General features: G+C 36.3%; 2 protein-coding genes and 1 pseudogene across 6 annotated transcripts in view; 2 read left to right on the top strand and 1 right to left on the bottom strand.

The window, feature by feature from the left end:
* The window catches only part of MKLN1 (muskelin 1), a 390,406-nt gene that overhangs the window by 60,731 nt on the left and 304,524 nt on the right, over positions 1–25,151 (bottom strand). For all 5 annotated transcript variants that reach the window (XM_065938894.1, XM_065938895.1, XM_065938893.1 and 2 more), the window contains 2 exons: positions 19,119–19,231; positions 3,587–3,799 (listed from right to left, as the gene is read on the bottom strand). In XM_065938894.1, coding sequence (XP_065794966.1) covers positions 3,587–3,799; positions 19,119–19,231 — 326 coding nt within the window. The remainder of the gene's footprint in view (positions 1–3,586; positions 3,800–19,118; positions 19,232–25,151) is intronic.
* Positions 5,381–5,870, top strand: LOC136171050 (transcription factor BTF3 pseudogene; annotated as a pseudogene).
* Positions 15,499–15,903, top strand: LOC136171016 (small ribosomal subunit protein uS10-like). The gene has a single exon (XM_065939716.1). It carries the CDS (start codon positions 15,499–15,501, stop codon positions 15,856–15,858), a length of 360 nt encoding a protein of 119 aa, XP_065795788.1. The 3' UTR covers positions 15,859–15,903.

The raw sequence follows: 25,151 nt of genomic DNA, 5'->3' as shown, positions 1-25,151 counted from the left end.
GAATGTCAGTAGGCTGAGATCTCCAATCTTGTGACTGAAGTTCCTCCTGTCATTTCTTGATTAGCTCATTTTACATTTTCCAGTACTTTATATCAAGCCCTTGGCTCATACTGTCTTTTCTTTGAAAACCTTCTAGATACTGTCTCTTAGCACTGAATGTAACTATAGAGAAATCTGATACCAGTTTTGTTTTACCTTTGGATCATTTTGTCTAGTTGCCCCCAAATGGCTTCTTTATCTTTGAAATTCAATGTCACTAATACATTATCACAGCTACATTTTTTAGAGTTGAATGCCTAGGGCAATTTTCTGACTATAACACGTCCTTTTACACTGTGTGGAACAGGTTTCCTTCTTGAGGAAATTCTTCTTGAATTTTATGTATAAATATTTTTTCTGTCCCACTGTTTTGGCTTTCTTCTTTAATGTGTCCTGTAATGTATATGCTGGCTCTCTCTTGCATGTCTTTTCTGTCTGTACTTTCCTAGCTAGCTGTTATATTCGTACTTGCTTTCTTTATCTGCTTTTTGTATTTCTTATGACCCTCACCCAGTCTTCTTTATGCTCCTTGTAAACTAGTGAAGTTTACTATATTTTTCTTCAATTTCTTCCCTGAGATTTACCAGGCCCAGTTTCACCCGATCCAATTATTTGGCCATCTCATTTGCATTCTTGAATGTATAACTTGTAGTTTTCTTCAGAATTTCAAGTTTCATTAAGTCATTTAATTTATGTCAGAATATTGGAATATAATTTTCATCTGCTGTTAGCATGAAAGAAAGCTTTTGCTACTGTTTTACTTTCACTGTTTTCCTTTAGAGTACCTCACTAAAGATCTGTTTACTACTGATTACACTGTTTACTACTTACTAGTTTTTCATATTTAAATAACATTTCAATATGATTTCCCATATTTAACTGAGCTGAATTTCCCTGCACCAGATAATACAAGGTTCCTATGGAGGTATGATATTCTTTCTCAAGGACTTCCTCCTCTATTTCTAAATGAATTGCATGGCTTCTTCAAAATATGGAGCTTCTGTGAAGTCATGTCTTCTCTAGCTGAACCTCATCTGGCTTAGGGGGCTCTATCTTGAGCCTTGAGCTCCCCTAGTTCCTTCAACGGACATGCTGAACAAGTCACTGTCCCTACTTGTCATGGTGTTTCCATACCACTTATGGGCCTTGCTGGTTATTTTTCACATGGTGAAAAGTCAAAGTGAAAGTCGCTCAGTCGTGTCCGACTCTTTGTGACCCCATGGACTGTATAATCACCCAGGGGTTGAACCCAGGTCTTTGACATTGCAGGCAGGTTCTTTACCAGCTGAGCCACAAGGGAAGCCCAACAATACTGGAGTGGGTGGCCTGTCCCTTCTCCAGAACTTCCCGACCCAGGAATTGAACCAGGGTCTCCTGCATTGCCGATGGATTCTTTACCAAACTGAGATATCAGGGAAGCCCCCATGTTACTTAACTGATTTCCCCAGTAGCTGCAATGGGTTCAATTTCTGCTCTGCTCATGACACTTCCATTAAGATGTACCTCTGCTAGGCTTCCTCTGCAACCCCAGTTCTCCCCATTAAACAGTTGTGAGCTTCAAAACAGCTTCTGGGTATTCCAGTTGTTTCTGGCTAAATTTACAAGGAATTGGGAGTTGTGGGTTTTCTTTGGCTTCTGGTTTTGCTGAATATGTGACTTGTTTTGTTTTCTTGCTTTTTAAAAAATCTTTCTGTTTGGTTCTCATTGTTCCTGAAGAATCACACAAAGCAACAATATGGAAAGCTTCAGAACTAAGCTGCCACTATGTCCTTAGGAAATCTAAAAGTCTTTGAATTTTAATTTTTTTAATATGTTAAAATTTAAAATGGCAAAGTAATTTTTAAACATATCTTCAGACCTCTAGCTTTCTCACGATCCTCTCAAATTGAATGTTAAGTGTCAAATCTTAAAGTGTTACAAACAACTCCAAGTAATTCGTGGAGTCGGTTCCAACTTATAACTCTGAATTTGCATGAAACAGAACAGAAAATGCATGTTAGTACATTGTGTTAATTGTTCAAGGTCACAGAAGTAGCTATTGGCTGAATCAGCACTGCAATCCTGGTCTCTTCACCCCTAGTGTCCTGTTAATAATATCTAATGAGTCAAAAATGAAGCATTATTTGACAGAACCGAGGCTTCGGGGGACATTCTATTTTACCAAAGTCAAGAGAAACAAAGGCCCACAGGAGCACAACATATGCAACATACTCAGACTACCCCTAAGTTATTCTTTTTTTCAACCTGTAAAAACATAAGCCTCTTTTGGAAAATATATTTGGAACAAGTTGGAAGAAAATAAATTGTTTCCCTAATAATGTTATCTGTTGATGTTCTATTTTTAAAAGATCAGAGCAAATCTAACTTTTTTGGAGTTCTTATTTTCTACATGAACAACACTGAGTATGTCAGCAAGAAAGTGCAAAGTTTTACAGAGATGGGTTATGTACAGCCAGCTCAAGTCACAAATTCAATCTGGGGAGCACTCTCAAGACTAATGTTTTTTATTTTCCACCCACCACATACTCAGTAGGCATGTAAGCCACTCCCCTCACCGTTCTCTTATAAAATCTACTTGTTAATATAAATATGGCAGGAGGAAAGTTTTAAAGAATTAACAAAAATTGGTAAAGAAGCAGTAGATAAAGACTTTGATTTTAATGCCTAGATATTAGGCATAGATTATGTCATAAATTCTAGTACCACCCTCCAATTTCTCAAGTACTGATATAATGCTTTGTTCATTAATAGTATTATAGATTTTTTTAAAATATTTTTCTTCCCCATACTCCAAAAACTTTGGACATGGGCTGAGCCAAGCAAAACTGCCTACTGAATTCAAAGTGGTTACTATTTAGTCTGAAGTAGTATTAACCTAAACTGACCTGATACGAAATAAGAATTTAAAATAAAAGAAAGAATTCAAAGACAGATAACAATGATAACAGGGATGATGAGAGCTATACACATACTGATATCTAAATGGTTTATGAGACTGCTATATGTAGTCTTCTTGTTTACAACATCATTATATGACTTCTACTGGTCCTGAATTTAAACTTCATCTAGTACAAGCCAAATTCTTATCTATCTTATACTGAGTTTGTGATTATACACAAAAGTAAATATATTGTACTCACGTTGGAAGAAACACTCTATATTTCAAATCGTTGAACTCATTATAAAGTAATTTAAAATTTTTCAGGAATGTAGAATAAACAATTTAAAATTTATTGTTATGATTTATGAATACCATAGAACTAAATTTGCTTTTCTTCATATGTATTGCTCCATGTACTCTCTATAAAGTTTGCAAAGATTAACAACTGTGTTCTGAGATCTTATTACTTTATTTTGTACCAAATAAGAGAAAAAAAAATTTAAGGAATAACTTTAAACTACTGAAACAATAGTATCCTTTATTATCTGTCATAGGTATTTGTGGTAGAAATCACTAACAGAAAACTCAGCATAACATCTGAAACTCAAAGAGTAAGAGAGACTAAGCACTAATTAATTCCACCATATAGTGATCTATGCACCAAACCTGATGATCAAACACTAGTTTCGGTCCTCCATCAGCAGCAGTATCCTCACTGAGTAACATCCATGTGTTTGTGTCAATGTCGTAACGATAGAAATCACTTTTCAGAGATTTGCTGTTCCTCACAGAGGAATCCAAATAACGCCCCAAAGTGTAGATTTGCCTTCGTTGAATGTCAATGCACATTTTATGACATGATCTAGCACTAGGACCATTCTGTGGAGAGCAAACAAAAACAAAAACAAAAAAAAAGAAAGAAAAACAATTCAAAGAATAAGTAACAGAAAACAAAATTAAATGCCTCTTTTTGCTGACTTTCATGAACAAGTTTGCTCTGAAATTTGATCAAGTCCAACTAATATATGTCCAATATTAGACTTAAGTCTCTATAGAAAAATAAAAGAAGCAATAGGAGACACAAATCTTAGCTTAGAAATGTTTAAACTCTATCAGGAAAGATGAGAGCAACTATTTTCTATTCTATGTCACTCTGTTTATAACACTTACATGGCTTCTAATGTACATTCCATTACATTTTAGTCATTTGTGTAGAGCTTAATTCTTTTGTACATGTCAATCTACTCAAAGACACATTTGGTTTTTCAAAATATTTTTGTACACTTCATCAGAATCTAGCATAAAACAGATACTCCAAGAATATTTAGAATTTCATAACTGGTAGTTTGGAACCTTAATAAAACTTGTAGTTTGATGTTCTCCTTTAAAAAATAAAGACACAAAAGCTCAAAAAGAAAGATATCCTCCGGAAAGTAGTAAGCTAGTGACAGAAGCAGAATGAGAATCCAAGTCTTTCACTTCTTCTTCCACACTTTATATTATATAAAATTGACTCTCCTGACAAGATAAATAATTCAGCTACATTAAACAATTAGGGAACAAAATGAAGAACAGTATATTATCAACAGAAATTAATTAGTTGAGATCACTTGTATCACATGACAAAACAAAAGGTTAAAAAAAATTGTAGTATAAGGCTAAAAAACAAATTCATGAAAAAAAAATGGAACGTCAACTGTGTAGGACTGGATTAGTTGAAAGAGGGAAAAGGAAAAACAACTTGTATTTGTTAAATATCTCCTAAATTCTACCTATATTATTACTATGTATGCATGTATATATTTTATTTATCCTTGTAACAACTCCATAAGGAAATAATATCACCATTTCACAGAGTCTAAGTAGTCTGTCTACAGTCTAAGATGGAGAATCTAAGACCCAGGGTAACCAAGCCAAAAACTGTTCTTTCTACTCTTCCATACTGTTTTCTCCAGAAGATAAAAAGAGACAAAAGCAAAAATATACTACAGTATATGTGGTTATGACTGAGATGGAAGAATTCCTGACACAGAAGCAGCAGAGTTGAAGTATAAGGTAGAAATACAAAGCCTGTGAATGACTGACAGAGAACTGAATATAATCTCGCAAGCATTAAAGAACTATTACAGATTTCTAGAGAAGCATACAACATAAAAAAGCAGCATTACAGGATGAGTAATTCAGCATTATTTAGATTAGATATAGGAATAAAAACATCAACAGGAAAAACAGTTTGACATTTGTGTGAGTATTCATGCTAATCCCTATTTTAAGATTATTATTAAATATTTTTGTCAAGGAAAACCTGCAGCAGAAAGGCAGGAATTTTACTTAAGAAAGAATTTCCGCTCTGGCTGCCATGTTGTGCCCCCACACGTGTGCCCCTAATTTCAGCTGGTCTTCGGGAGACCCCTGAGCACCAAATCTAATCCCCCAGGGAAGGCCCACTTCCGCTCCAGCAAGATGAAAGAGACTATCGTGAACCAGAATAAACTCGCCAAATGGCAGGCACAAGGGCACATTAGTGGGAAAAAAACTGCTAGCAGAAAGAAGGTGGTTCTTAGAACAGTCACAGCAGACAATAACGAAATTTCAGTTCTCTTTAAAGAAGTTGGAGGTATAAACAGTATCTCTGGTATTGAAGAGGTGAAGATGTTCACAAACCAAGGAACAGTGATTCAGTTGAACAATCCTAGAGGTAAGGCCTCTCTGGTAGCAAAGACTCACTAATACAGGCCACGCTGAGACAAAGCAGCTGACAGAAATGCTACCCAGCATCTTAAACCTGCTTGGCACAGAGAATCCGACCAGTTTAAGGAGACGGGCTGAGGTTCTGCCTGAACAATCTGTGGATGGAAAAGCACCACTTGCCACAGGAGAGGATGATGATGATGAAGTTCCAGATGTGGTGGAGAATTCTGATGAACCTTCCAAGAATGAAGCAAAGTAAACCGAGTCAACTTCTGAAGAAGATAAATCTTGAAGAAGTTATTGGGAGCTGCTATCTTATATTATGACTGTTCTTTAAAATTTTATGCATCTAATAAAATCTAGATCTAGTATTTTAATTTTTTTTTATTTTTTAGTCTGAATACATCTAGTATTTTTAATCCCAAGCCCCAAGACAATGCAGCTCTTCGCATTTTTTGCTTGTATACAATTCATTCTTTGCAGCTAATTAAGCGGAAGAAGCCTGGGGGTAAAGTCTGAAACGAAAGTTAATAAAGTTTTTTACCTGGTTAAAAAAAAAAGAAAAGAAACAATTTCCTCTGTAATTAAACAATTTCAAAAAGAAATATGAGGCAACATACAATGAATCTATGCCATATTTCCTATAGTGTGAAATCTTAAGTTTTAATAGGAGAATAATAGAACTTCTTGCTTTAGTTTAATTAGCAAAAGTGCTATTAAAATGATGAGCAAATTACTTCCTAAGAAGAAAAAAGGGAATAAAGAATAGAAAACAAAAAACTGGGGAACAGAAGAAAAAACAGAGAAAACTAATAAAGTTTTTTTTTTTTCTTTCAAAAAATAACAGAACAATTAACAGAATTGTAAACCAGCAGTAAGGCCAATTTTTTGTAAAGAGAGAGAAAATACAAATTGCCAGTATCAGAAATGAAAGCAGTACCATCAATACAGGCTCACGAGAAACTAAAAAAAAAACAAAGAACTATCATGAAAAATACAGTAAAATCTGATTAAGAAGATAAAATGGACATATTCCTTGAAAAAATAACATTAAAATTGACACAAGATAAAAGAAAAAATCTGAAGTCATTTTATCTCCTGAAAATTTGGATACATAATTTTAAATCTTTCTACACAGAGAATACAGCCACAGCTATCTATACTGGGAAATTTTATCAAATACTTAAGGAACAACTAGTATCAATTCTACAAAAACATTTTCAGAAAACAGAGGAAGAAAAAGACCTGTGTTTTTAAAATCTGTGTTCTATTCACTCCTAACACATATTTTGAGGACGACATAACACTGAAACTACACTACAAGGAAGAGGAGGAGTGACACACAGAAGCCAGCACACCTCAGGACCACAGACACAAAACATCTTTAACAAAAGATTAAACAGAACACAGCAATATATAGAAAGAATATTTCATAACTAAAGAGGGTTTATCTGAAAGATGCAAAGTCAATTTTACATCTGAAAATCAATCAAGGTACTCTGCCAAGAATAAAGGTGACTTCCCTGGTGGTCCAGTGGTTAGGACTTGGTGCTTTCACTGCCGGGGCCTGGGTTTAACCCCTGGACAGGGAACTAAGATCCCACTAGCTAGCAAGGTCAAAAAATTAAGAAAAGTGAAAGAATAAAGACAGAAAATATACAGTCTTAGCAATAAATATTATAGAACCAAGCACATGATAAATTTAACACATACTCATGAGGAAGAACTCACAGCAAACTAGGAAAAGAAATGAACTTCCTACATCTGATAAACAAGGTATGACCATCCTAACTCTAATTTTCCACTTAATGGTGAAATACAGAATGCTTTCCTGCTAAGATCTGAAACAAAATAAGGATGTCCATCCAGTGCAGTAAGACATTTAAAAAAATTCTAAGAGTGGAAACAAAGAAGTTAAAATCATCTCTACCCACAGATGACAGAACTGTTTAAAACTTCCTAAGAAATCAACATAGAACAAAAGACAAACTATTAGAAATAATTAAGTGGATTAAGAAAAGTGATGATACAAAAAATATTAAAACATCAATTTACTTTAGTATATTATCAGGAAACAAGCTGAAAATTAAAAATGTTTAACTTTCATTTACAACAGCAAGGAAAAGCAAAATACACTGGGGTCCATTTAATAAAAAAGACCTCTAATCTGCAAACTCCAAATGCTGAGGGATAATGAGTAAGACTTAAATAGTTGGAAATTTAGCCCTGTTCATGGATTAGAAGGCTTAGTATCATTAAGACATCAATTATCTCCAGGTTGATTTATAGATTGAACACATATCCAATCATAATTTCAACAGTGTTAGAAACCAACGATGATTCTAAAATCTATGTGAAAATACAAAGGACTTAGATGAGTCAAAATAATTTTTAAAAAGAACAACAAAAAGGTCTTACATTACTTGATCTAAAGTCACACTGGAATATAAATAGATTAAAAGATAATGGGGCAGATCAGAATATCCTAAAAGACAAATATACTTATATACTCCATTGATTCTTGAAAAAGATGCCAAACAGGGAAAGAAGATAGGAAGCGACCAGAACTCTCAAACATTTCTGGAAGGAATGTAAAACAGTACAACGACTTTGGGGAAAGTTTTAACAGTTCCATCAATGCTAAAATATGCTAAAATAGCAAAAGTTTGATGGTGCTGCTGCTGCTGCTGCTAAGTTGCTTCAGTTATGCCCAACTCTGTGCAACCCCATAGACGGCAGCCCACCAGGCTCCTCTGTCCCTGGGATACTCCGGGCAAGAATACAGGAGTGGGCTGCCATTTCCTTCTCCAATGCATGCATGCATGCTAAGTCGCTTCAGTTGTGTCTGACTCTGTGCGACCCGATGGGACGGCAGGCTGGCAGGCTCCTCTGGCCATGGGATTCTCTAGGCAAGAATACCGGAGTGGGATGCCATTTCCTTCTCCAGAAAGTTTGATGAGTAACACAGTATTTTCACAGTCTCAAAATGTCTCCCCTCAAAATACTTAATCATGGAGTAGGAAATCTGGTGAGAACCTCAGACAAACTGATGTAAGGTGACTGTCTCCTGACAGGACATATTGAGGAGGACCTGATGTTCCCACGCGGCATCCCAGCTAGAAATGCTTAACCTATATCCAATTCTAGGGAAACATTAAACAGACCCAACAGAAGGACAGTCTACAAAACTGCCATATATTCTTCAAAAATGCCATGGTCAAGAAAGACAGACAAGTCAAAGAATTAAAGGATACTAAAGAAACATGACACTGAAATGCACTGCATTATCATGAACTGAGTCCTGGGTCAGGGACAGAGCTGGGGTAACAGTAAGACACCTATAGAGGACATTAAGTAACTGGAGTGGGCAGCCTTTCCCTTCTCCAGGGGATCTTCCCAACCCAGGCATCGAACCCAGGTTTCTTGCATTGCAGGTGGATTTTTTTTACCAGCTGAGCCGCAAGGGAAGCCCAAGAATACAGGAGTGGGTAGCCTATCCCTTCTCCAGCGGATGGCCCCATCCCAGGAACTGAATTGGGGTCTCCTGCATTGCAGGTGGATTCTTTACCAACTGAGCTTTCAGGGAAGCCTATAAAGGACATTAACTAAGGCATTATTGGGATCACTACCTATATGTGAAAAGGGAATGGGGGTTAAAACAGCACTTCAGGGATCTTCAGGGCCTCTATAAAGTCAAAGTCATTTTTATAACAACTGCTGTTGTTCAGTCACTAAGTCATGTCTGACTCTGCGACCCCACGAACTGCAGCATGCCAGGCTTCCCTGTCCTTCACTATCTCCTGGAGTTTGCTCAAACTCATGTCCAATGAGTCAGTGATGCTATCTAACCATTTCATCCTCTGTTGTCCCCTTTTCCTCTTGCCCTCAATCTTTCCCGGCATCCGGGTCTTTTCCAATGAGTCAGTTCTTCATATCAGGTGGCCAAAATGCTAGAGCTTCAGCTTCAGCATTCAATATCTTCCAACGAACATTCAGGGTTGACTTCCTTTAGGAATGACTGGATTGATCTCCTTGCAGTCCAAGGGACTCAAGAGTCTTCTCCAGCACCACAATTTGAAAGCATCAATTCTTCAGCACTCTGTCTTCTGTATGGTTCAACTCTCACATACATACATGACTACTGGAAAAAACATAGCTTTGACTATACAGACGTTTATCGGCAAAGTGGTGTCTCTGCTTTTTAATACACTGGCTAGGCCTGTCATAGCTTTTCTTCTAAGGGGCAAGTGTCTTTTAATTTCATGGTTGCAGTCACCATCCACAGTGATTTTGGAGCCCAGTAAAATAAAATCTGTCACTGTTCCTAACAATACGATTTTCACTCTTACTCACTTGTAAGTGTATGTGATATCTTCCAGAAGCTACATGACTTGTGATATAGCAGCAGACTGAATTTAGAAGCAGATATAAATCTAGCTGCCTTCTCAGTTCAGTTCAGTCACTCAGTGGTGTCTGACTCTTTATGACCCCAAAAATCGCAGCACACCAGGCCTCCCTGTCCATCACCAACTCCCAGAGATTACTCAAACTCATGTCCATCGAGTCGGTGATGCCGACTTGTCATCCTCTGTCGTCCCCTTCTTCTGCCCCCAATCCCTCCCAGCATCAGGGTCTTTTCCAATGAGTCAACTCTTCACATGAGGTGGTCCAAAGTATTGGAGTTTCAGCTTCAGCATCAGTCCTTCCAATGAACACCCAGGACTGATCTTTAGGATGGACTGGCTGGCGCTCAGCTTTCTTTACAGTCCAACTCTCACATCAATACATGACCACTGGAAAAACCATAGCCTTGACTAGACGGACCTTTGTTGGCAAAGTAATGTCTCTGCTTTTTAATATGCTGTCTAGGTTGGTCATAACTTTCCTTCCAAGGAGTAAGCATCTTTTAATTTCATGGCTGCAATCACCATCTGCAGTGATTTTGGAGCCCAAAAAAAATAAAGTCTGACACTGTTTCCACTGTCTCCCCATCTATTTCCCATGAGGTGATGGGACCAGATGCCATGATCTTAGTTTTCTGAATGTTGAGCTTTAAGCAAACTTTTTCACTCTCCTCTTTCACTTTCTTTTTTTTTTTTTTTAATTTTTGTTTTATTTTTCAGTGGGTTTTGTCATACATTGATATGAATCAGCCATAGAGTTACACGTATTCCCCATCCCAATCCCCCCTCCCACCTCCCTCTTGACCCGATTCCTCTGGGTCTTCCCAGTCCACCAGGCCTGAGCACTTGACTCATGCATCCCACCTGGGCTGGTGATCTGTTTCACCATAGATAATATATATGCTGTTCTTTCGAAACATCCCACCCTCATCTTCTCCCACAGAGTTCAAAAGTCTGTCTGTACTTCTGTGTCTCTTTTTCTGTTTTGCATATAGGATTATCATTACCATCTTTCTAAATTCCATATATATGTGTTAGTATGCTGTAATATTCTTTATCTTTCTGGCTTACTTCACTCTGTATAATGGGCTCCAGTTTCATCCATCTCATTAGAACTGATTCAAATGAATTCTTTATAACGGCTGAGTAATATTCCATGGTGTATATGTACCACAGCTTCCTTATCCATTCATCTGCTGATGGGCATCTAGGTTGCTTCCATGTCCTGGCTATTATAAACAGTGCTGCGATGAACATTGGGGTGCACGTGTCTCTTTCAGATCTGGATTCCTCAGTGTGTATGCCCAGAAGTGGTACTGCTGGGTCATATGGCAGTTCTATTTCCAGTTTTTTAAGAAATCTCCACACTGTTTTCCATAGTGGCTGTACTAGTTTGCATTCTCACCAACAGTGTAAGAGGGTTCCCTTTTTTCCACACCCTCTCCAGCATTTATTGCTTGTAGACTTTTGGATAGCAGCCATCCTGACTGGCGTGTAATGGTACCTCATTGTGGTTTTGATTTGCATTTCTCTAATAATGAGTGATGTTGAGCATCTTTTCATGTGTTTGTTAGCCATCTGTATGTCTTCTTTGGAGAAATGTCTGTTTAGTTCTTTGGCCCATTTTTTGATTGGGTCATTTATTTTTCTGGAATTGAGCTTCAGGAGTTGCTTGTATAGTTTTGAGATTAATCCTTTGTCTGTTTCCTCATTTGCTATTATTTTCTCTCAATCTGAGGGCTGTCTTTTTGCCTTACTTATAGTTTCCTTTGTTGTGCAAAAGCTTTTAATTTTCATTAGGTCCCATTTGTTTATTTTTGCTTTTATTTCCAATATTCTGGGAGGTGGGTCATAGAAGATCTTGCTGTGATTTATGTCAGAGAGTGTTTTGCCTATGTTCTCCTCTAGGAGTTTTATAGTTTCTGGTCTTATATTTAGATCTTTAATCCATTTTGAGTTTATTTTTGTGTATGGTGTTAGAAAGTGTTCTAGTTTCATTCTTTTACAAGTGGTTGACCAGTTTTCCCAGCACCACTTGTTACAGAGGTTGTCTTTTTTCCATTGTATATCCTTGCCTCCTTTGTCAAAGATAAGGTGTCCATAGGTTCGTGGATTTATCTCTGGGCTTTCTATTCTGTTCCACTGATCTATATTTCTGTCTTTGTGCCAGTACCATACTGTCTTGATGACTGTGGCTTTGTAGTAGAGTCTGAAGTCAGGCAGGTTGATTCCTCCAGTTCCATTCTTCTTTCTCAAGATTACTTTGGCTATTCGAGGTTTTTTGTATTTCCATACAAATTGTGAAATTATTTGTTCTAGTTCTGTGAAAAATACCGTTGGTAGCTTGATAGGGATTGCATTGAATCTATAGATTGCTTTGGGTAGAATAGCCATTTTGACAATATTGATTCTCTTAAGCCCAAAACCTGAGAACACCAGAAAACTCCTGACTACATGGATCCTTAAGTAATAAGTGACGGTCCAAAAGCCTCCATACCTACACTGAAACCAACCACCACCCAAAAGCCAATAAGTTTTAGAGCACAACATACCACGCAAATTCTCCAGCAACACAGGAACATAGCCCTGAACGTCAACATACAGACTGCCCAAGGTCACACCTAACACATAGACCCATCTCAAAACTCATTACTGGGCACTCCATTGCTCTCCAAAGAGAAGAAATCAAGATCCATGCACCAGAACACCGACGCAAGCTTTGCTAACCAGGAAACCTTGACAAGCCAATCATCTAACCCCACCCCCTGGGTAAAACCTCCACAATAAAAAGGAACCACAGAACTCCAGAATACAGAAAGCCCACTCCAGATACAGCAATCTAAAAACGATGAAAAGGCAGAGAAATACCCAACAGGTAAAGGAACACGAAAAAAGCCCACCAAGTCAAACAAAAGAGAAGGAGATAGGGAATCTACCTGAAAAAGAATTTAGAATAATGATAATAAAAATGATCCAAAATCTTGAAAGCAAAATGGAGTTACAGATAAATAGCCTGGAGACAAAGATTGAAAAGATGCAAGAAATGTTTAATAAAGACCTAGAAGAAATAAAAAAGAGTCAATTAAAAATGAATAATGCAATGAATGAGATCAAAAACACTCTGGAGGGAACCAAGAGTAGAATAACGGAGACAGAAGATAGGGTAAGTGAGGTAGAAGTTAAAATGGTGGAAATAAATGAAGCAGAAAGGAAAAAAGAAAAAAGGATCAAAAGAAATGAGGACAACCTCAAGGACCTCTGGGACAATGTGAAACGCCCCAACATTCGAATCATAGGAGTCCCAGAAGAAGAAGACAAAAAGAAAGGCCATGAGAAAATACTCGAGGAGATAATAGCTGAAAACTTCCCTAAAATGGGGAAGGAAATAGCCACCCAAGTCCAAGAAACCCAGAGAGTCCCAAACAGGATAAACCCAAGGCGAAACACACCAAGACACATATTAATCAAATTAACAAAGATCAAACACAAAGAACAAATACTAAAAGCAGCAAGGGAGAAACAACAAATAACACACAAAGGGATTCCTATAAGGATAACAGCTGATCTATCAATAGAAACCCTCCAGGCCAGAAGGGAATGGTAGGACATACTTAAAGTAATGAAAGAGAATAACCTACAACCCAGATTACTGTACCCAGCAAGGATCTCATTCAGATATGAAGGAGAATTCAAAAGCTTTACAGACAAGCAAAAGCTGAGAGAATTCAGCACCACCAAACCAGCTCTTCAACAAATGCTAAAGGATCTTCTCTAGACAGGAAATGCAGAAAGGTTGTATAAACGTGAGCCCAAAACAACAAAGTAAATGGCAACAGGACCACACCTATCAATAATTACCTTAAATGTAAATGGGTTGAATGCCCCAACCAAAAGACAAAGATTGGCTGAATGGATACAAAAACAAGACCCCTATATATGCTGTCTACAAGAGACCCACCTCAAAACAAGAGACACATACAGACTAAAAGTGAAGGGCTGGAAAAAAATATTTCACGCAAACGGAGACCAAAAGAAAGCAGGAGTCGCAATACTCATATCAGATAAAATAGACTTTCAAATAAAGGATGTGAAAAGAGACAAAGAAGGACACTACATAATGATCAAAGGATCAATCCAAGAAGAAGATATAACAATTATAAATATATATGCACCCAACATAGGAGCACCACAATATGTATGGCAAACGCTAATGAGTATGAAAGAGGAAATTAATAGTAACACAATAATAGTGGGAGACTTTAATACCCCACTCACAATTATGGATAGATCAACTAAACAGAAAATTAACAAGGAAACACAAACCTTAAATGACACAATGGACCAGATAGACCTAATTGATATCTATAGGACATTTCATCCCAAAACAATCAACTTCACATTTTTCTCAAGTGCACACGGAACCTTCTCCAGAATAGATCACATCCTGGGCCATAAATCTGGTCTTGGAAAATTCAGAAAAATTGAAATCATTCCAGTCATCTTTTCTGACCACAGTGCAGTAAGATTAGATCTCAATTACAGGAAAAAAATTGTTAAAAATTCAAACATATGGAGGCTAAATAACACGCTTCTGAATAACCAACAAATCATAGAAGAAATCCTCTTTCACTTTCATCAGGAGGCTTTTAGTTCCTCTTCACTTTCTGCCATAAGGGTGGTGTCATCTGCATATCTGAGGTTATTGATATTTCTTCTGGCAGTCTTGATTTCAGCTTGTGCTTCTTCCAGCCCTTCTATTCCAGCTGCATTCTATGCAGTCACAATTAAAGAGACTTAGAAAACTACAAAACAGTGCTACTTGACATATGATGCCTGTCTTAAGGAAAAGCATCTATGCAGTTGTTTTAGTTGCATGGTGATCTAGCTGCTTTTTCCACAAAACATGGTATTTACTCAAAAGAAAACTAACAATCCAGGTACAGTTATTCAGAAATTTTCTGAAAAATAAATGATGTATTTTACTTTGAAGGAGAACAACTGATAAAATCTGTTGCCAATAATAAAATGTATGTTTTAAAGCAAATTTAGAATTTTAGAAAACTTCTACCTGCCACTGTGATTGTGATACCTTCCCAACACATAAAAGACTTTCCTAATGAGACCGATAGTGATATTAACAAATGTGGTTTGGTATAATAAAATATGTCAACATCTGAAGACCTGACTAACTCACAGAACCAGTATTTTTCAAGTGACCATCACACAAGTAAGGAAACAAGCACAGGAAAAAGACATATTCAAAGAGCAATGCAGACCAGTGGCTCTTACTGAAGAGAACACAAAATACTAGCTGACGGGGTCTCACAGTAAACAGTGCAATCACCTTTAAGAAGCAAACGATAGCTCTTTGAGGAAGACACGGTCGCCGCTGCAGCAGAGCTGAGTGCCGGCCGCTCTTGTTCCTGACTCACCGCTGTTTGCTCTCGTCAAGGAACAAGTCGGTCAGGATGCCGCGCCACAGCCATGGCCTTTAAAGACACCGGCAAGACTCCCGTGGAGCCAGAGGTGGCCATTCACCGGATTAGGATCACCCTCACCAGCTGCAATGTGAAGTCTCTGGAGAAGGTGTGTGCTGATTTGATCAGAGGCGCGAAGGAAAAGAATCTCAAAGTGAAAAGATCAGTTCAGACGCCTACCAAGACTCTGAGAATAACTACAAGGAAAACTCCTTGTGGTGAAGGTTCTAAGACTTGGGATCGATTCCAAATGAGGATCCACAAGCAACTCATTGACCTGCACAGCCCTTCTGAAATTGTCAAGCAGATCACTTCCATCAGTATTGAGCCAGGAGTCGAGGTGGAAGTCACCATTGCCGATGCCTAAATCAATCTTTTTAATAAATCGATAATCAGTTGTTAAAAAAAAAAAAAAGAAGCAAACGATAATCTGTCAGTTTGGGGTAGAAGATCAGAAAAGAATATGTGCTAGTACATAAAAAGGCTACAATTAAAATACTATTCAAATACTACCACTAAGAATATTAATATTCTTTCCAAGAATATATAAATGTGAGGTCCAATTTTCTTCATATATTTTACGTAAAACCATATGTTGTAAAAGATGACATGCAAAAGAACATATGAGAATCTAGCTGTCTTCCACTAAGCTAGATATTAAAGATATTTATAAAAATGCAAAATTAAAAACAGAATTTGTTTTGAACCGATAAAAACTTATTTGCATATATACATGAACATTTAAAATAATTATTCTAAAAGTTGAGCCATTCTACTATCTTTCAATCTACTATGTGTTATTAGGTACATTACTTAATCTAAATGAATTAAATTACTTGTGTGTGTGTGTGTGATTCAATATTTTTATAGATTCTACTCCATTTAAAGTTATTACAAATTAATGGTTGTATTTCCCTATGCTGCACAATATATCCTTATTGCTTAATTATTTTACACACAGTAATTCTGCTTTTTAATTGTATATTATACTTTTAAAAAATATGCACCGAGGTATCATTAAATAATAAAACTTGTACTTACTGTACTAATTTTGTAGAAAACAAAATTAGATATATGAACCTCTTCAATTTTGGAAGGAATGAGCATTTTGCTAGAGCCATATATCCTCATTCACTTCACTGATGAAACAAAGGTTTTCAGGTGTTTAAGTGAAGTAAGTAATAATAAACTATAATAAATCTTAATTCCAATACTGGATAATCAACTTATCTCTACTGACTTGAAAATAACAGAAAACTGTTCTTATCAAAATAATCTACTATTAATTGCATTCTAAATATTATTCAGAATATTACATTAATATTACTTTTGAGGTCCCCTATAATTCCCCTCTCCTGCCAAAGCAGCCACTCTCCTAATTCTGTATTTATCATTTCTTTGCTTTTCTCTAGCATTAACTTTTTATTTAACTTATCTGAACTATTTACTCACTACAGAGTAAGCATCCATGCCTTAAGGAATTCAGAGTTTCCACTGGGAAACAGAAATGTAAACCAGTCATTGTAGTACCCCGCTAAAGGAATGTTAAGAGGTTAAGTTGTCATACCAAAGGAAGCTTCCAATTCTGGTTGGGGAAGTCAAGAAAGGCTTCACAGAGGAACTGAAGTGTGAACTGTGTTTTAAAGGGTAAGTGGGCATACACTAGGTAAAAGCTGAGAGCATGGGAGGACCAGCCTCTGTTAATTCCAAACAGGGAAAGAACAAATTGCATACCAAAAAACACAGGTGAGAATGTTGACTACTTCTAGCAACTACAAGTACGGCTAGCACAGTCAAATAAATGAGGCTAGAAAAGGAGATGGGGACCAAATCATGACGAGAAATTTGAAGTTTTCACTCTAAGCAAATAGAACTAAGGTAGATACATTTCTTTACTATTGTTGTAGTTGTTATTACTCATACTTCCCTGATCTATGTCCCTGGGTAGTGCCACGCATCACCCGAAAACTGTGGATTTGATCACATGACTTCTTTTGGGAAAATGGGACAATAACAAATTTAATGACACGCATATGTCTACATCATCCCCCCTGCAGCCTTGCCCCTACATGAGAGTAAGACTCATGCTAGCCAACAAGAAGGTGAGTGGCTATGCAGGGACTATGCAAATAGTCCCAGAAGCTATTCTAGACTAGAGACAGTCAGCTGACTCCCAACACATGAGTGAGCCCAGTCAACCTACAGACTTATGAAATACTTATTATTATATGCCACTAAAGTTTTGTGGGTACTTGGTAATATATGGAAGATATTGTGATATATGGAATGCAGTAGATAACTGAAACAGACTGAGACTAATTATGGTGTTTAAGCAGAGATGCTACATGGCCCAAAGAAAAAGATTTTTTAAAAAGACTATGTTAGTGAATGAAGACTAGGTTTGGAATCAACAAGGGAGACAAAAAAAGTTTAAGAAAGAAACCACAAAGCTGAAAGGGACAGAGAGGAAAAAATGTCTGAAACGCAATACTGGGTGCTAGAACCAGTGGAACTTAGGCCTTAATTCAACACATTCAGTGAAGAGAAAGGCTTTCACGATGAATTGTAAACTTCTTGCAAAAACAATTCAGACACAATCAATCTAGATTTAAAATAGTTTAACAGAAATAAGAAAGGTATCCTTTTAAGATCTGCCTTTATGTTTTTTAGGAGAGAAATGATCATTTCAGAAAATAGTACTTATACTGAAAAGGCAAAGGCCGTTTTTACAGGGATAATAATAATTTTAAGATCTCTTCAGAAAGATTAAAAAATACTCAAATGGTTAACAAAGGAACACACCAAGTAAGCAAGAATCCAGTTTCCTAAGATGAAAGACATAGCACCAGAGTTTTAAAAAATGGCCTTCCTAGATTAAAATTGGTGGCTTTGAATTAAAGTCTTTTCTTCTTCTTTTCATTTGCTGTTACAATTGTTTAACTAAAAACAACTTATTTTTCACCTTGTAATCTGAAACTTTTTGGATGGAAAAGTACAATAAAAAATTCTACAAAGATATTAAAAAAAATACATGAATATGTACCTTATAGCAGTGTATAATTAATTATATACTTATGTAATTCAAAGTCATAAATTCAAGACATTCTACTGGCTATGGAAGTTTTATGTGCATATCCATCAATAGACAGACTCACACATGAATACATATAAACAATTTTAGTTAAAAATAAAATATATATCATTTGTGGAAACTGATACTACAGTCAAATAGTGAGGGGCCAAAGGAGTAAGATAGTGAGGAATCAAAAGCACGTATTTCCAGAGGAAACAAAAATAAATGTACAAAATAAGAGTAGAGGTGACAAGAACATGAGAAAAAAGATCGTTTACACAGTTACATTTTAACTAAAATGGTTAAAATCTAAGTTACATTAGATACCAATTTCTGTTTTTCTCTATAAAATAGATTTGTTCATGTAACTGTAGTTCAAGAACCTGTTATAGAAGCTGGAATGCAAGAATACTTAAGTCAAATTTGTCACCACAAATTATTCTGCTACCACTGCTGACATACATTAGAAAAGAACATAAATTGCTCAGAAAGAGAAGTGTATGCCCACACCCCTATCGTAATAAAGATGGGTGAGAACTCGTCTGAAAACTTGCCTCTTTCTCAGTGTCTCTAGAGATACAAGTCCACTGGTTCTCTTTCACACTGTACGCCCAGAAGTCAGCAAGATCTTGCGTTCCATCCCAGCCACCAAACAAATAAACAGTCTCTGTGAAAATTAGAAAAATATATTTAAAAAATTAAACTTAAGAACAGAATTTAAGCAAAGGCACCCATATTTAGCCATTGCTTCTAAGATCATTCAAGAAGGTACCTCTAAGTAACCTTAAAAATGAGATTTTTAAACTGGTAACATTCCAAAATATAAACTAGCATTTCCTAAACATAAGCATATGGAAAGGCTGCTGTAGAACCAGTATTTTGAGAGATTTATAAATATGAAGGTAACTAAGAGGCATCCCCTAAGATTCTGATTCCAAAGGTCTTTTGATAGTAAAAAGAGGCAGTACACTTTGACAGTATCCAAGGGGAATCCTGATGAGCAGACAGTATAGGATCTTCTGTGTTAGGCCATGAAAACCAGCTTCTCAACAATGCAGCTTCAGAGTCTTTAAAAAAAAAAAATTCCAGAGGAATATATAATGGGGAAAAAAACTTCGCAGTAAAACTGTTTTCTACTACAATATCAAAAGCAATAGTTAAAACTAGCTGAGTTGAAGTTAGATATCTTAAGAATAAAGTGATGCATAGCCTTGATATTTCCATGGAAATTGGGGGAAATAACTGCAAACATATTGATTTAACTCCTGAGAAATCAACTTTTAAGTCATTCCAGGTATCCTAAAAATTTGATTTCTTCTAACTCTGAAATGTCTATTATATCTATGGACTTTATCATGTGACAAAACATTTCTTGTTCAGAGACTAGTGAGAATTTTTATATACAGCACTGTGAATCATCCACTTTCTTTACAAAATAATAGTGCCTTTCTTTTCTTGAAATATTTATCTCCTTTGTAAATATCTTATGTCTACAGATTATACATACCTACCACTTTTTTGAGTTAAATAACATGTTACAGGAAAACTATAAAGCCATCTACTCTCTAACTGACATGACCCAAGCCTATATATATGGAGACTGTCATCTACATTACATCCCACCATGAAGGGTTAAAATGCAGAGTGCATATGGAAATACTGTAACACTCCTTAAGAAAATTCCTGCCATTCATAGATATATGTCATGTAAAAAATCATATAAGAGATTTTTGTCATGTTTTCAAGTAATTTCAAACTCTAAGTGAATCTTCTAAGTGAAAGAACCTAGGGGAAATCAAAACAAAGCTTTTGGATAAGAACAGACGGAACCTTCTCCAGAATAGATCACATCCTGGGCCATAAATCTGGTCTTGGAAAATTCAAAAAAATTGAAATCATTCCAGTCATCTTTTCTGACCACAGTGCAGTAAGATTAGATCTCAATTACAGGAAAAAAATTGTTAAAAATTCCAACATATGGAGGCTAAATAACACGCTTCTGAATAACCAACAAATCATAGAAGAAATCAAAAAAGAAATCAAAGTATGTATAGAAATAAATGAAAATGAAAACACAACAACCCAAAACCTATGGGACACTGTAAAAGCAGTGCTAAGGGGAAGGTTCATAGCATTACAGGCACACATCAAGAAACAAGAAAAAAGCCAAATAAATAACCTAACTCTACACCTAAAACAATTAGAGAAGGAAGAAATGAAGAACCCCAGGGTTAGCAGAAGGAAAGAAATCTTAAAAATTAGGGCAGAAATAAATGCAAAAGAAACTAAAGAGACCATAGCAAAAATCAACAAAGCTAAAAGCTGGTTTTTTGAAAAAATAAACAAAATTGACAAACCATTAGCAAGACTCATTAAGAAACAAAGAGAGAAGAACCAAATTAACAAAATAAGAAATGAAAAGGGTGAGATCACAACAGACAACACTGAAATACAAAGGATCATAAGAGACTACTACCAGCAGCTCTATGCCAATAAAATGGACAACTTGGATGAAATGGACAAATTCTTAGAAAAGTATAACTTTCCAAAACTGAACCAGGAAGAAATAGAAGATCTTAACAGAGCCATCACAAGCAAGGAAATCGAAACTGTAATCAGAAATCTTCCAGCAAACAAAAGCCCAGGACCAGATGGCTTCACAGCTGAATTCTACCAAAAATTTAGAGAAGAGCTAACACCTATCTTACTCAAACTCTTCCAGAAAATTGCAGAAGAAGGTAAACTTCCAAACTCATTCTATGAGGCCACCATCACCCTAATTCCAAAACCAGACAAAGATGCCACAAAAAAAGAAAACTACAGGCCAATATCACTGATGAACATAGATGCAAAAATCCTTAACAAAATTCTAGCAAACAGAATCCAACAACATATTAAAAAAATCATACACCATGACCAAGTGGGCTTTATCCCAGGAATGCAAGGATTCTTTAATATCCGCAAATCGATCAACGTAATACACCACATTAACAAATTGAAAGATAAAAAACATATGATTATCTCAATAGATGCAGAGAAAGCCTTTGACAAAATTCAACACTCATTTATGATTAAAACTCTCCAGAAAGCAGGAATAGAAGGAACATACCTCAACATAATAAAAGCTATATATGACAAACCCACAGCAAGCATCACCCTCAATGGTGAAAAATTGAAAGCATTTCCTCTGAAATCAGGAACAAGACAAGGATGCCCACTCTCACCACTACTATTCAACATAGTGTTGGAAGTTTTGGCCACAGCAATCAGAGCAGAAAAAGACATAAAAGGAATCCAGATAGGAAAAGAAGAAGTGAAACTCTCGCTGTTTGCAGATGACATGATCCTCTACATAGAAAACCCTAAAGACTCTACCAGAAAATTACTAGAGCTAATTAATGAATATAGTAAAGTTGCAGGATATAAAATTAACACACAGAAATCCCTTGCATTCCTATACACTAACAATGAAAAAACAGAAAGAGAAATTAAGGAAACAATACCATTCACCATTGCAACAAAAAGAATAAAATACTTAGGAGTATATCTACCTAAAGAAACAAAAGACCTATACATAGAAAACTATAAAACACTGATGAAAGAAATCAAAGAGGACACAAACAGTTGGAGAAACATACCGTGTTCATGGATTGGAAGAATCAATATTGTCAAAATGGCTATTCTACCCAAAGCAATCTATAGATTCAATGCAATCCCTATCAAGCTACCAACGGTATTTTTCACAGAATTAGAACAAATAATTTCACAATTTGTATGGAAATACAAAAAACCTCGAATAGCCAAAGTAATCTTGAGAAAGAAGAATGGAACTGGAGGAATCAACCTGCCTGACTTCAGACTCTACTACAAAGCCACAGTCATCAAGACAGTATGGTACTGGCACAAAGACAGAAATATAGATCAATGGAACAGAATAGAAAGCCCAGAGATAAATCCACGAACCTATGGACAGCTTATCTTTGACAAAGGAGGCAAGGATATACAATGGAAAAAAGACAATCTCTTTAACAAGTGGTGCTGGGAAAACTGGTTAACCACTTGTAAAAGAATGAAACTAGAACACTTCCTAACACCATACACAAAAATAAACTCAAAATGGATTAAAGATCTAAATGTAAGACCAGAAACTATAAAACTCCTAGAGGAGAACATAGGCAAAACACTCTCCGACATAAATCACAGCAAGATCTTCTATGACCCACCTCCCAGAATATTGGAAATAAAAGCAAAAATAAACAAATGGGACTTAATGAAAATTAAAAGCTTTTGCACAACAAAGGAAACTATAAGTAAGGTGAAAAGACAGCCCTCAGATTGGGAGAAAATAATAACAAATGAGGAAACAGACAAAGGATTAATCTCAAAAATATACAAGCAACTCCTGAAGCTCAATTCCAGAAAAATAAACGACCCAATCAAAAAATGGGCCAAAGAACTAAACAGACATTTCTCCAAAGAAGACATACAGATGGCTAACAAACACATGAAAAGATGCTCAACATCATTCATCATCAGAGAAATGCAAATCAAAACCACAATGAGGTACCATTACACGCCAGTCAGGATGGCTGCTATCCAAAAGTCTACAAGCAATAAATGCTGGAGAGGGTGTGGAGAAAAGGGAACCCTCTTACACTGTTGGTGGGAATGCAAACTAGTACAGCCACTATGGAAAACAGTGTGGAGATTTCTTAAAAAACTGGAAATAGAACTGCCATATGACCCAGCAATACCACTTCTGGGCATACACACTGAGGAATCCAGATCTGAAAGAGACACGTGCACCCCAATGTTCATCGCAGCACTGTTTATAATAGCCAGGACATGGAAGCAACCTAGATGCCCATCAGCAGATGAATGGATAAGGAAGCTGTGGTACATATACACCATGGAATATTACTCAGCCGTTAAAAAGAATTCATTTGAATCAGTTCTAATGAGATGGATGAAACTGGAGCCCATTATACAGAGTGAAGTAAGTCAGAAAGATAAAGAACATTACAGTATACTAACACATTTATACGGAATTTAGATAGATGGTGGCGATAACCCTATATGCAAAACAGAAAAAGAGACACAGAAATACAGAACAGACTTTTGAACTCTGGGGGAGAACGTGAGGGTGGGATGTTTTGAAAGAACAGCATGTATATTATCTATGGTGAAACGGACCACCAGCCCAGGTGGGATACATGAGTCAGGTGCTCGGGCCTGGTGCACTGGGAGGACCCTGAGGAGTCGGGTGGGGAGGGAGGTGGGAGGGGGGATCGGGATGGGGAATACATGTAACTATATGGCTGATTCATGTCAATGTATGACAAAACCCACTGAAATGTTGTAAAGTGATTGGCCTCCAACTAATAAAATAATATTAAAAAAAAAAAAAAAAAAAAAAAAAGAACAGACCACTGGAACCATTCTAATGCTAACTTAGTAATCATGTATAGGTCACTTCACTTGCCTGGGTCCTGGTTTTCTCATTTATAGAACTCTTAGTGTGGTGGTAAAGATTTTCAGATGCAAGTTACACGAAAACATTCTGAAGACTATTATCAAGCACGAATAGCATTTCTACCTTTAAAACATGCATATACACACAAAATACTTTGTAGTTACTAAGCACCACAAATGCAATAAAAATAGTATTACTGTATCTGTTTCCATGTCTAACTCAGTACATAGAACACTTTTGGCTCTGTACAGATGTGAAATAGTGGAAACTAATAAACTGTCATCTCTCAGAAATACAAAACAATCCATTATCATTAGTTAAGTAACATTCTATTTCCCAAATGACACACAGTAATGCCCAGATACTGAGAATTTTACAGGAAAAAAATTAAAGAATTTTCATCTGATATAAAAATTATTTGTCAAACCCCATTAGATTCTAAATCCTGGAGAGGGAGAGGGTATATAACTAAAATAGCAATAGCAATTGACCTTTTGTTTTAATAGTGTTTCTGGGCAACCTCTGGATAAGGTTACCCTGGTTCATTAACTTTAATAACCTTTCCTCTTGGGCTCTGGGTTCTCAATGTTCTTTCTGAAAAGCAGGTTTCTTTGTACGCATAAATTCTCACAGCAGAGAAAACCCACATTTCCACAACAGCCTCATTGATAGCTGAGCAAAATAAAATCTGGCACAGAGCAAGCATCCCAGTGGAATTAATCCAAGATGTCATTCTTGTTTGTGAATACTTTGTGGTCCCAGCTAAAAGTTTAATAGTAAAATTGAATGAATCAAGATAGACACAGGACCTTTTGACATACCTGAATGAAATACGTAACACAATTTTAATTAAATCATCCAATCATTAAGTTAAATCATTCGGAGATAAAAAATATTTAGAAATGAACACAAGCAAAAATATTATTTAATGCATAAAGAATATAAAAAACTTTTAAAGATTATAGAAATAATCAGAACTGTAGTGAGAAGTAAGAAAGCAGAAAAAAGGAAATGCTATTATTTGCAACATGGCAGTAGCTTGGTTTACTGATTTTTATTCTCATGTTTATAGGTTATATAACAATTCATGTGCAGCTCAATATCAGGAAAATAA

The sequence above is a fragment of the Muntiacus reevesi genome, chromosome 6 (assembly GCF_963930625.1).
Source record: "Muntiacus reevesi chromosome 6, mMunRee1.1, whole genome shotgun sequence".
In the NCBI taxonomy this organism is placed as follows: domain Eukaryota; kingdom Metazoa; phylum Chordata; class Mammalia; order Artiodactyla; family Cervidae; genus Muntiacus; species Muntiacus reevesi.
This window is presented reverse-complemented; position numbering and strand designations above follow the sequence as displayed.